Raw genomic sequence first — 12,531 nt, forward strand, 5'->3', positions numbered from 1 at the left:
AGCATTCATTACGTTCACTAGACTCCGGTCGGAATGTGAGTGAATCGGGTCATTAGCACGTGTCAAATGAATAGAATGCGTGGCCGCAGTCCTAGTAGAACTCATCGCCTTCGATTTCTGCGGTGCAGGCAGCTGAGTCCGGGATTGCAGTCGTGACGTCCTTGACGATGAGCGTGTATGGCCAGAGCCCAGAGAATTTGATGGCAGAATCATGACTTCAGGCGAAGTCTCGCGAACGCCTCTCAACTTCGTCTCTTCCACGAAGTATAATATGGAGAATCGACTGTGTTTGCTGGGCGGTCAAGATCGAGGCGTTCTGCTACATGCAGCGCTGCATGGCACCGAGTTTCTTTGTGTAGCGCCTCCGTGTCTCGGACTCGTAGTGACCACCAGTCGATCATCGTTTCCACAGGTCTCAACATGATCTTGAAGCCGCGAGTAATGGCAAAGTCGTCGTTGTAGGTGGTATAATGACCTCAATGGTGCTATGGTCGTCGCCGCTCGCGCTCTATGGTATAAATTGGTCTAACCGACCCCTCGCTATGCAAAAACTCAATCGAGAGAGAGACAGTCGCCGTGTCATTGCAATGATGCTAGTCTCTTCTGTCGCTTCTCAACATCCTTCATCTCATTCAGTACTTCGTTGTTGAATTGTTCGTAACCATCGAGGTAGACGTGATGTCCAGCTTTGCGGATGATGGTGACCTTGGTCTCACCATTCTCGAGCTGCTTCTCACGCTCACTAGCTTGCGACAGCGCCTTCTTCTTCTCCTCTCGCATCCGCTCTTGTGCAGCATATCCGCCGGCAATGTCCATCCAGTCGTTCTCGCCGTACATCATCACGACCGGAAGTCCAGTCTCTCGTTCTTTCCTCGGCACTTCCTCGGTCTTTGATGAAGCGTTGTCTGGAGACGGCTCTCCGTGTTGTTCCAAGAACTGCCTGCCTACACCATGGATTCTTCGGACCAAGGGAGATCGTGCAAAAGCGCCCGGCGCAAGAATGTATGCAAGCGCGTACTCGCCACTACCACGCTGTCGAAAAAGCGAGTAGCTGTAGTCGTGCAGTGCTTGAGCCTCGTCAGCGGGCAGGTGCGAGAAGCGCCTGCTGGTCCAGCCAGATACTAATCGAGGTCCAAGTGGTCCAGAAAGCCTTACCAGCGAAAAAGGCGAGATGTTAGCATCCCAGAGCGTTGTCAGCCACTTCGGCATTTGCCGCCGTGGTGGCTTGTTGTCGCCCTTCACTGTGCCCACGCTCGCGTCCTGTGCGACTTGGTTCGCCATAGTGCTGTCCCCGGGTTCTGGCATATCTTCGTTGACCGCGTATGGGTCTTCGGGTATGCCCACAGGCGAAGCCAAAATGAGTTTGTTTAGGTGCCCAGGATACTTCAGCGCGTAACATACTGCCATGTACCCACCCATACTGTGTCCTAGGAGTGTAAACTTATCGATGCCCTTCTTCTTTCGCCACTCTTCCAATGCATCGACGAACCAAGACTCAGCCGCGCGAATTTTCCCTTCCTTGTCTTTCGCGTTGATTCTGAAAGGTGGTCGCGTGCTCCGACCCATACCAGGGAGATCCAGCGAATACAGCCTCCAGTTTGGTAATCGTGACAACGCTTCGTAGTTCTTGTAGAAGAAGCCGAGTCCTGCACCGTAGCCGTGGACCATGACAAGGTTATTGTCTACTTCCTCGCCCAGCCTCTCCACGCTGAACTCGTTCAATGCCCGGTTCTTGCCACTCAGCTCGACCATCTTGCTCTGCCACTGTCGCGGTCCGTGAGGATCGTGTATGCTGGTCGTTCGCTCGATAGTCTCGCCACTTCCCGAGCTCTTGCTCTTGTCGAGACTTAATGTGGAGTTGTTTGCGGGCACAGGGGCGCTGCCAGTCTGCGTGTGCGTGGGCGGCTTTTGCAGATACGGAATGAAAGCCATGACTTTGTGCTCCGTGACTGCAGGCGCGAGACCAGCCCACCATTGTGAGAAGCCCTCTTTGTAGCCCAGCGGAAAGTATGCGTTACCATCACGCCCATGTCCTTTGGGCTCTGCCTGTGCATCCTCGTTCGCGCGCTGACGTGCCAACATCGGCTTGCCTCCCATCGGGGCTGTTGGGTATTGAGGCCCGTTGTGGCCGTCGGCGGACTCAGAGGTAGACGCCATGGTCGAGTAGCTGCTCTCTTGAGTCGCAACGGAGGATGGTGTGAGTGGGCTCGGGGTTGTGGTGTAGATGGCAGCGAGCAAGACGGTCGATCGTACGGGAGCTGGGAGCGCGAGGATGCCACTCGCTGATCGGAGTGAAGAAGCCACTTTGGCTGGGAGGCTCGGGCTTTCTTTGATCACGCCGAGGTGGCAGATGTCGTTGTTGACAGTTGTATACTTCGCCCCTCGGACTTTGGCAGGAATGTATCGCCGCAGCGGCCGCGTCTCTCATGCAATCATCGCTGCAATGACGACCCCCCGTGGACCCTTGATCCGAACAACCCTACACCTCAACAAAGCCTCAACATTCCCTCCAGGCGGTGTAGTTCATCACTTCACGTCGCTGTCACCCTGAACACCCACCACCAATCGCGTATGGCGACTACAGTCCAGCGAAGACTTCTTCATCTGGCATCGTACAAGGGGACCGACGGCAGCAGATCCACCGCAGATTAGGTGTAGCGACTCAAGTATGGTCGGGCACTGCTGTGGTATGGTGATATCGGTCTACATAAGATGGAGCTTTGCTAACGATAGACATTCGGTGTGTCGCGCTTGACCGACCGTCCTCAATCTCTGGATGCCGACATCACTTATCGAGGTTGACAGAGTCCTGGCCCTCCAGGTGCAATGACCTCGTTCGGGACAACCTTTGGAAGTCTAGTCAGCCACTGATCTTCAACTTCGGTGATTGCCACGTACTTCTTTCAGGTAGACGCCTTGCGGGACTAGGTTCTCTTCCAGCCCAGTGCCATGAAAGAGCGGACCGCAGGCCTCCACCGAGCCTTCGACGTTGGAGCAGTCAGCTGCGGTACCTCGCAGGCAATACAAGAACACGCCATGTTAGCCGATTTTGCACGCCACCCGCATGCTCGAGGAGCGACGTCGTCTTACGTTCCACGCAGCCCACCAAGTGAATGTCGTTGAATCTGGTTCTACCGGCTCCCAGTGGCGAGCTGTGAAGGACAAACGAGGTGGAAATAATCGAGGTGGCGTGGTAGCCCTACCGAGGACCTCAAAGAAAGAATCGTATCTGGAATCCGAAGCATCATTGCCATCAATGGTGCGATTGTTTGTTGTAAGTCCTTCGGCCAGAAGATTGGAACAGTAGTTCTCGGGTCCTCCGTTGTCTGGTCCAGTGCAGCCTACTCCGGCTCCGCCGATATCTCGTGGTTTTCCTTGGCGGATGAATGTCGAGTTGTCCTCGACGGCGACCGTACAGTCCGCATCGACGCCTCCACAAAGAAGGAGCATAACCGATATCGTAAAGAAGAAGATCAAGGAAGGTGGAGGTGCATAGCTAGACCTGAGATCACTCGATCTCTGAGGAGCTGTGCGAAGTTCGCCCTGGCAAAAGGAATCCCAAGCAATGCTCTGTACGTCCTGCGATTCTGCATTCGCGTTTCCACCAGTTGAGACGCAGTCGATGAATCTTGAGACATCTGAGCTTATTCCAGTCCCACCGGTGGCACAATGCATGAAGCACCCCAGGTGTTCTTCAACTTCAGCTTCGCCGCAGCAGGTAGCCATCAGCGTGCGATTGTTCGTCTTCGTCCCGCAGCGGACCATGTCAGAAGGAGGCGGGAGTATGGGACTTCTGCGAAATTGGCACATTCTGATTCGGTCAGACTGAGGGTTCCGCCATAAGCAAACGTTTGAAGAGCCCTGCTAGGCGTGAAGTCTCCACAGGTCGTCATATTTGCCGGCGAAATGTACTACCAAATTGATGCGATACCTTACGGCCTGCCAGTGGCATGTCATGGCGAGATATACTCAAAGACCTTTCGGCACATGCCACAAAGGTGACGTGAACGCCGGGACACCCACGACCTGGTGACTGAGCATTGCTAACGAATCGATCAGGTATTCTGTGGAAGGATTGTAGCCAAGCAGCAATACTGCAGTGGCATCCAACGCTGTTTATGTCGACTTAGCGTTGGCACCCAAGGAGTGACAGCTACGCAAGCTAATGTGAAAGTGAATGTGCATACTGTGAAAATGGCCAAGACAATACGCCAAGACGACCTTGATGGAAGTCTTAACACTGAGATACTCTCCGCGGCGTCTCCCATGTTGGGTTGCCTTACGCGTTGTGGTTCAAATGGCCGCGGGACTTGGCCAGAATGTCCACAAATCGACAAGACTAATGCTTCCGTGGTCGTGAAGAGTGTGCAAGCTTCAGTGACATATGGCGAGCACGGGAGAAAGCGGTAGGCGGCGAACTGCACACTGCACTTGTTCAACTTTGCCGCAGGTAACAGCGCACAGGGGTAATTGATCACGAGCAGTTGTATACTGATACTTGCGCTTCAATTGAACAAGTCAAAGACATCTATTGCTCATTCCTAGAAGGGAACTTCTCAACATTACTCCAGGCTTGCGTGCGCTGTGCCTGCCATACTTGTTCATGATTGATCTAAAATGAGTTATGTAACGTATGGGATCTTTCACATGCACGTTTCCCTGAGCATTCGTCGTCAAGTACATGTTTCCGGTGAAGTTCGATGTCGGCCAGGGTTTCTCCGATGCAGGGACCGACCAACTCGGAAGGACCAAACTCCGGCCATCACCGCCACAGCACATGCATTTTCACCCATCAGCTCACGACCTCAACCATTCATCGTATCACTAGCCCGACTCTCACATGATTGCGAGCATGAGGTGAACGACTCGTCCGTCGACGTCACATATGCCGGGATGCTGGAGCTGAGCTCGACTTTACTGTTCACCGTCGCGTGGCTGGGCAGCGTAAATACAGAAACTAGCAACGGCTCGGTGTATCATGAGCGACCCGATCGACCGCATCGTGAAGGGTGCTCCTCCGCCTGATGTCAGTGCCGAGCAGGTGGCGGCGAAAGCAAAGGCTTCATCATCATCTTCATCTATAACAGCGCCACTTTTGCCGGATGGAACGAACAGCGACCCCCGGGATGCGCTACCTTCGAGTCCGCCGCAGATATATCTCAACTTGCTGATCCTGGAGTCATCTCTACGACTGCAGTACATAAGCTTGCGAGCCCGGCTGAAACTACACCTACTGCTGGTTGTGGGACTTGCCGCGTGGAATCTGCTCTTCACCTACCTACTATTTTTCCGCCCGCGAGAGGATGGTAGCGGAGTCGGTGGTAGCGTCTACTGGGTCGTAGAATCAACTGAGAAGCTAGGGTGGTGCAGTGGAGTGGTCACGCTGTGTCTCTTCTGGGGAACTGGCATGTACGAACGTGGCGTGCGATGGCCTAGGAAGTTTGTGTCGACCACAAATCGTGGTCTGCGAGGCTTCAACTTGAAAGTTGTGGTTGTCAAAGGCTCCGTTCTGTCGGAAGCGGCTGGATGGCTGGCTATGCTGGACCAAATGGGCTGGTTTCGAGAAGATCGCGTGAACTTCCAGATTGTTCCCAAAGACATCGAATTAGGGGCGCCAAAAGACCACTGGAACGCACATGCAGAACGGCATGGTATGCTGGAGGAAGACATTGCGCCGGGCGGCGATGTTTTGCGAGTATTGTTACTGCCCAAGCCGTTCTCTCCCGACTTCAGAGAAGGATGGGACACTTTCAGGATGGAATATTGGGAGCGCGAGAATGCGCGGCGCGCCACTTTACGTTCAGTCGTACGAGCACGGAAGCGCGAGGTAGCTAAGAGAGATGGAGGGTGGTTGTGGTGGACAGGCTGGCGTGGATGGCGCAACGTCCGACTCAACATTTTCTCTGGAAGAAAATCAAGGCGACAGATGGAGCTAGAGAAGCTGGCCATCAAAGACAAGCCTTCGGCGGAGCGCATCAAAGAAAGAAGGCGCAAAGAAAGCCTTCTGCGCGCCGGGTCACATTCGCGTCAATCCTCACAATCACGAACACCGACACCAGATCCCGAAGGCGGGCCACAGCGACGACCGCGCCGTGGTAGTAGCACTCACTCGACGGCTGCTGGTACGCGTAGGCCACGGCGACCACCCGTTGACTCCAAGAGCCGGCTGAGCGCCACGGAGACGCTGCTCCACGAGTCGCGCGGACCAACGGCTCTGTCTAAGAGATCTAGCACGATTAGCGCTTCCAGCGCTGAAGATGCATTTAAAAAGGAAGAAGACACCAGCAGTTCTTCTCCAATGAAGCAAGAAAACCTATTCGCAGACGAGATCAAGCAAGAGCCAGCCGAAGCATGATGGGGTATTTGTCTGGTACACCTTTTCGCAAAAAAGATGCACATCTTCACGAAAACCGCAACTCATTCCGTTCCTGTTCGATCACACTTGAGGTAAGACTGACCAGCTTTTGCAGAGTCAGCTTTGATATGCAGCCCAGCCGCCACCCGGTGGCCGAGTGTCAAAGGGAAGTGACTTGCATGAACCTCGACAGGGCAGTCTCGCTGACCCCGGGAATGATCATACTCCAGGACGAAGACAGAGTTGTGCACACAGACTCAGCCTTGCCTTTACCCGTTCGAAGACGCGCCAGTGCTGCAAGATTGTAGACGGCATGATCCACCTGAAGGTGGATTAGCCATCCTGCATACACAATGCCGATGGGTTCGCCACGGCACCCACAAGTTGATGCCATCTCGTTTCGCTCATCACGAGACATGTGTTGACAGCAAGCGTACACTTCCTCACACCCTGTCCATGCATGAGGGCTGACGCGGGACAGCCGCTGCCATCACATTTAAGGTTTCAGGTGACTGATTTTAGAACAGCTGACTGTGTGCAGTGCCACATTCTCTGATCCTTCCGCTAACATCTTCAGGGGTCATTTCGGATTCTCAGCATCTCGGAAGCGTGTCGCAATATACGCCGCTTCGACAGCCAGAATATCCTTGTCGTGAGAGGATGTACCCGCGCGCTACCGAAATGCTGAGGATCCGAAATGACCGTGGTAGATGTTAGTTGTGGTGTGCTACACCTTGCCATCCTGCACAACAGCTATCCGGGTTGGAGAGCCCTGGCTGCATCCTACACACCACAAATCGCACCCCAAACGGATGGTTAAATGGGGGAGTTCCGCACGCGACCTGTAACTGAACATCTTTGTCGCAATGATTGTCTCAAAGTTGGCCGTATGTACAGTCGCAATACTTGGAGCATCTGCTTCCCCGGTCTTTCGTCGTTCAGTCGCAGCAACGGGGCTTCGATCGAGACAAGATGGCACCATATCGTCAACAGCCTACTCCGTGCCTGGAGCCAACAGTAATGAACTTCGAGCCGATGAAGTTAGCAGAAAGAAAGAGACCTTTCTGTATGGGCCCTCCTTGGGGGTAGGACCAGCGTATCCAGCTGGAGAGTTGGGACTGGTATACATAAACGCAGATGAAGCCATCGTGACTGCTGAGCGTAATGCCCAGCTAGCCGTATCTAGAGGTGATGGGACGCAGGCAATGGCAAATGCAGCAAAGGTAAAGCCGCTGGAAAACATTCTGGAAGATGTGGATACTGATGAAGGAACAGTACAATGGCCTCAAGACGCTCGATGATTACACGAGGCTCTACGACCATGAGTGGCAGAACAGCTCCAGGCCAACGGGCCAGGATTCAGGCATACTAACCAACTACACGCAGGACCTGCTCTTCTCGATGGAGCGTCTTTCTGTCAACCCATACGCTGTTCGCCGGTTGTTGCCACTAGAGGAGCTGCCGTTCGCTGTTGAGGATGCCACCATTCGAAGCATGGCTGGCCAGCCTCTGCGAAGCCTATTGGACGACGGACGACTGTTCTACGTGGATCACAGGAACCAAAGCACTTACAACCGAACTGACAAGTTTGGCGCAGCCTGCGATGCTTACTTCTACATCTCACCATCGTCTGGCGACTTTCTGCCATTGGCCATCCGAACCAATGTTGGCAGTAACCTCATATACACTCCGAACGACTCACCAACGGACTGGCTGCTTGCCAAGATGATGTTCAACGTCAATGACTTCTTCATGGCTCAAATAGATCACCTGGCCAGAACACACAGCGTGGCAGAGATTCTATACCAAGCTGCAATCAGAAGCCTTAGCGACAAGCATCCTGTCCTCGCAATCCTGAAACGGCTCATGTACGGCGCCTTCGGCATACGCCCGTTGGCAATGACAATTCTCTTCAACCCGGGTGCGGCGATCGACAGATTCTTTCCGTGGACTGGCACGGCTGCGACGCAGTTCAACAATGATACTTACGCAAATGGCTACGCCGGTGCCTTCCACGCCAATTGGATCCGCAACAATCTTCGTCGCCGCGGTCTCATAGACTGCGCCCATGGTCCACCTCTCAAGGATTTCCCGTTCTACGAAGACGCCGGTCCAATCGTGGACGCCATCCATCGATTTACACGCACTCTCGTGTCCTCCTACTACCCGAACAATGCCGCCATCCGTGCCGACCCAGAAGTCCGCGCCTGGCTGGCAGAGTTGACTGGCAATGGCGAAGTCATTGACTTCCCTCCCATCGACACACGCTCCGATCTCGCCAATGTGCTCGCAGAAGTTGCGCGCCTCGTTTCGGTGACGCATCACGCTGTCAATACGAATGAGCTCATCACCAGCTCGGGGACACTTCCGTTTCATCCCACAGCTCTGTATCAACCTATACCGACTGAGAAGGGTATCACCAATGTAGTGCCCTGGCTACCACCTTTGAACCAGAGCCTTCGCTGGATAAGCGTGTCTGCCAACTTTGCGAGGCCCTTGTTGGCGGGTACGAATAGAAGTATTGTGCATATGTTTGATGATGACGTGATGCTGGGGAGGATGAATGAGGACACGCGAAGGGCAAATGATAGATTCATGGAGACGATGAGGGCGAGGAGTAGGGTAGTGAAGAGCAGAGGCTTCGGTAAAGATGGACTGAGTCAGGGCATGCCGTTCGTATGGAACGCTTTAGACCCTGATATCGCGCCGTGGAGTTCGACAATTTAGCGTAGAAGATGTGGCAATGTTACAAAGTATGAATCTGTGCTGCATCTGCCTGCATCTCTATGCTACCGTCAAGCTGTATGCAGAAGTGGTAAAGGTAACGTCGCTGCCAGAGAATGCCTCGGTTCCAGCGCCGGCGCTGATGAGATATTGGCTGGTTGAGAAACCCTGCTGCTGGACCAAGTGGTCGAAGAAGTCCATGAGGTCGCCACTGAAGGCATTCACATCGCTTGGCGCAACGAAGGAGTACACTGTCATCTGCCCATCAGGACCCTTATACAGGCTCCAGTCTGTGCCCGCGATGGTGGTTGTTGCCAGTGCGGTGGGATCGCCGTCAGCGCCCTGTCGACGTTAGTTTCATCATGACATGACGGAAGAATGTAGGAGCACTTACGTATGTGCTTGAGATTGGCCCGGCATCGCCCAGAGCGGCAAGCCAGATCATGATCTCAAACTCCTCATCACCTTCGGCGGAGGATGAAGTGAACAAGTCGGATGCAACATCTGCCACAACATCACTGCCCTCATTTGTCCAAGACCACTCTGAGTCCAACGACGAGACTGTTGCAAGTTGCTTTGGTGATGTGACCAAGGATCCAAGGACGGCATTTGCGTATGACTTGACGGAGGTATCGCCCAGCCAGGACCATGTCGTTGCCCAGGATAGCAGGTTGTTGGTGAGCCCAGTGACGCCGAAGCATTGCTGTCCAGAAGTGGCTTGAGCTTGACCCCACAGGTTGTTGTAGAATGTGTAATCGCCAGTCTGGACGCTGCCATATTGCTCGCAGTTTTCGGCGCGCTTATCGAGTGGCGTTGGTGAGGCTATGGCGAGGTTGGCCAGCGCCAGTGCGAGGACTGCCAAGGGTGACTCCATGGTTTCGATGAGTCGTCGGAGTGGCAGGCCGAGATGGTGGTCAAGAAGGTAGACTGTGGATTAGATGAACGTTCAAGTCCCAGCCTCGAACAGATAGGGCTACGAAGAGATGCACGATGAGGGTGGTGAATGCGAAGGAGTGTTGAGTTCAGATAGGCCAAGGCCGGCAACCCTCGCATAGACGCTTCTTCCCGATACTGCCAATGCAGTGCTGCGCTCAGCGAGTGGCGTAGCACCGTTCCGCCATAACGTGCGAGGTAGAGCGACCTTTCCAGGAGCCGGCAGACGCGATGGTTCGCAGGTCAAGACAAAGCTTGTCCGATCATCGTTTACCAGCACATAGCAAGCGTTGCTTGCAAGCGAAGGCGCTATTCAACGATGAAACAATGTCCTGTTAGGAGTAGACAAGGATGCTCCACAAGTGAAGTTCGGTCTTGAAAGCCAGTGTAGGCCGAGTGGACGGATTTGACTGCAGAAGTGTAAGTGTAGCATGCAGTGATGATATGGTCGTCCTAGTCGCGATCACACGAGTGCCTCCTGCTTCAAGCTTGGCTGCTACGACGGCTCCACAACAGCACCGAACCTGCTTGACCTCCAATGCTTCACCACAAGCAGCTAATAGTCGTTCAGCCATCCGCAATCATGGCCGCAGAGCCCACGATTCCCATGCCGCCTCGCGAGCTCGAGGAGATCAACATCATCGACAACTCACTCACATTCCCCACGTTCACCGCAAACACAGCCTGGACGTTGGGATCACTCCTGAGGACCCGGCTACTTCCTTTCTCCAAGCCCGTGGTCATAGACATCAGCCTCGCGAACAACAATCACTGTCTCTTTCACGCAACGACACACTCCGGAACAGCTCCTGATAACGGTTCGTGGGTTGCTCGCAAAAGGAATACGGTGCTTCGGTTTGGCGTGTCATCATGGTACTTGCACAACAAGTTCAAGGGCGATGAGAGCGCCTTTGGTGCCAAATATGCCCTCGGCGCACGAGCTGGGGAGTATGCTATCCATGGCGGTGGCTGGCCGGTCAGAGTGCAGGGTGTTGAAGGTGTGATTGCGGTCATTGTGGTTTCAGGTCTGAAGCAAGAGCAGGATCATGGTATCATCGTGCAGATCGTGAGGGAGTATCTCGAGGAGCTAGGCATTGAAATGGGCGAGAAGAAGAAGGAGGATTGAGGAAGGCACCCTCAACACTCGTGGCCGAACAGTGCTGCTGTCGAGTCTCACTACCACAGCTTCAGACCTAGACCTGAATAAATTCAGCCTATGCCACGCATGACTTTGCTTCCTATTGGAACCCAAGCATGCTGCCTACTCTACACCAAGCCATTACAGATTATGGCCGGTCTCTAGCGCAATAACGGCAGGCTTACCGGGGTCCTGGCTATCTTTGTGTCAACGAGAGCTGTACAGTGGGCTGTCAATCTTGTCGAGCCATGATTTGGGTCAATGTCTGATGTGATGGCCATGGCGTGAATTTGCAAGGACGAATCAGCATACCCGAACCCGTTCCTCACATCATCTACTTCATATCCACTGCACAGTCTTCTAGACCCCCTGCAGCGGTCTTCGAGCTCTTGGTGAATCCCAAACAACCTTTGCTGTCTTCATGGATTTGCTTCTCGCTTCACTCCTTCCATCGCAAGCACATTACGCGAGCTCGAGCGGGTGAATGCATGTGATGAAACGCATGAGCTAACAAGGGCTCACCCCCATCTATAAAAGCACAGATGATTGGAAATCAGCGTCTGTAGGTACGGCAAGGAGAATGATCCAGCTCAATCGATGAACAAGCCCCGCCGAAAGCACCGACTATGCTGCAAGTCATGGTCGCCCGTCACCGAGTCGTTGTCACTTCAGCTTCTGCGCGTGTCGCGATTGATCTACAACGAAGCAGCACTCGTGGTGTTTGCTGACAACACCTGGCTCATCGAGGCCAGCCAGGGAGGCTTCCAGAGATTCATGGCTAAGCTCATGCCTTGCCAGCTACGAGCCATCAAGGAAATTGAGCTGTATTGTCGCCTTCGTTACAGCGAGCGCGGCGTACTCCCAAGATCAGGTCTTACCATCGGCAAGAATCTTGCCAGCCTTCGTCGCCTTCGCGTCGGGGTCGTCCTAGATCACCATTACATTCAGACCCGGGAGGATAAGGACCTGGGGAAGTGCTTGAAACCCCTAGCAGATCTGGCGCAGGGACAGCTCGATGTCGTGAAGCTATCTGTCTCGAGGGTGAAGGGCAAGGTGTCTAAAGAGCTACATAAGCGATTCCAAGATCTGGAGAGCTTCATGCGGTTGAGCAAAGCAGAGCTCGAGGAACGTAGAGCGAAAATGAAACAGGACAAGGCGGAAGAGGTGGCGCAGGCTCGTGACGAAGTTCGAGAGAAGGAGGAAGCTCAAGCACAGGCGCAGGCGAGGCAACAGGAGGCGCGGAATGCTTCGAGGGATATGGCCCGTGCCAAGCGAGGCCTCCGTGCTCTCAAGAAGAGCTAGATGGTCAGAGTGAGTCAGACGAGAGAAACTTGAGGATGGCCTCATGCAGCTGACCACCGGCGCGCTGCCTGATACCGAG

General features: G+C 54.0%; 6 protein-coding genes across 6 annotated transcripts; 4 read left to right on the plus strand and 2 right to left on the minus strand.

Annotated features, from left to right (window-relative positions):
* Window positions 1–579: 579 nt before the first annotated feature.
* Window positions 580–2,157, minus strand: CLAFUR5_03442 (putative cardiolipin-specific deacylase 1, mitochondrial; the record flags this gene model as incomplete). Its single annotated transcript, XM_047902590.1, has 1 exon — window positions 580–2,157. The coding sequence occupies one exon, from the start codon at window positions 2,155–2,157 to the stop codon at window positions 580–582; it is 1,578 nt and encodes a 525-aa protein (XP_047758360.1).
* A 2,821-nt stretch (window positions 2,158–4,978) lies between these two features.
* Window positions 4,979–6,355, plus strand: CLAFUR5_03443 (Sporulation-specific protein spo7; the record flags this gene model as incomplete). The annotated part of the gene is made up of 1 exon (XM_047902591.1): window positions 4,979–6,355. One exon carries the CDS (start codon window positions 4,979–4,981, stop codon window positions 6,353–6,355), a length of 1,377 nt encoding a protein of 458 aa, XP_047758359.1.
* An 866-nt stretch (window positions 6,356–7,221) lies between these two features.
* On the plus strand, window positions 7,222–9,082 carry CLAFUR5_03444 (Manganese lipoxygenase; the record flags this gene model as incomplete). The annotated part of the gene is made up of 2 exons (XM_047902592.1): window positions 7,222–7,578; window positions 7,631–9,082. The coding sequence occupies 2 exons, from the start codon at window positions 7,222–7,224 to the stop codon at window positions 9,080–9,082; spliced, it is 1,809 nt and encodes a 602-aa protein (XP_047758358.1).
* Window positions 9,083–9,139: 57 nt separating this feature from the next.
* CLAFUR5_03445 (putative xyloglucan-specific endo-beta-1,4-glucanase A) lies at window positions 9,140–9,953 on the minus strand (the record flags this gene model as incomplete). Its single annotated transcript, XM_047902593.1, has 2 exons — window positions 9,140–9,421; window positions 9,474–9,953. 2 exons carry the CDS (start codon window positions 9,951–9,953, stop codon window positions 9,140–9,142), a joined length of 762 nt encoding a protein of 253 aa, XP_047757576.1.
* A 642-nt stretch (window positions 9,954–10,595) lies between these two features.
* Window positions 10,596–11,138, plus strand: CLAFUR5_03446 (UPF0303 protein; the record flags this gene model as incomplete). The annotated part of the gene is made up of 1 exon (XM_047902594.1): window positions 10,596–11,138. The coding sequence occupies one exon, from the start codon at window positions 10,596–10,598 to the stop codon at window positions 11,136–11,138; it is 543 nt and encodes a 180-aa protein (XP_047758357.1).
* A 609-nt stretch (window positions 11,139–11,747) lies between these two features.
* On the plus strand, window positions 11,748–12,452 carry CLAFUR5_03447 (uncharacterized protein; the record flags this gene model as incomplete). Its single annotated transcript, XM_047902595.1, has 1 exon — window positions 11,748–12,452. One exon carries the CDS (start codon window positions 11,748–11,750, stop codon window positions 12,450–12,452), a length of 705 nt encoding a protein of 234 aa, XP_047758356.1.
* Between the last annotated feature and the right edge of the window lie 79 nt (window positions 12,453–12,531).

This window comes from Fulvia fulva, chromosome 2, assembly GCF_020509005.1.
Source record: "Fulvia fulva chromosome 2, complete sequence".
NCBI lineage: Eukaryota > Fungi > Ascomycota > Dothideomycetes > Mycosphaerellales > Mycosphaerellaceae > Fulvia > Fulvia fulva.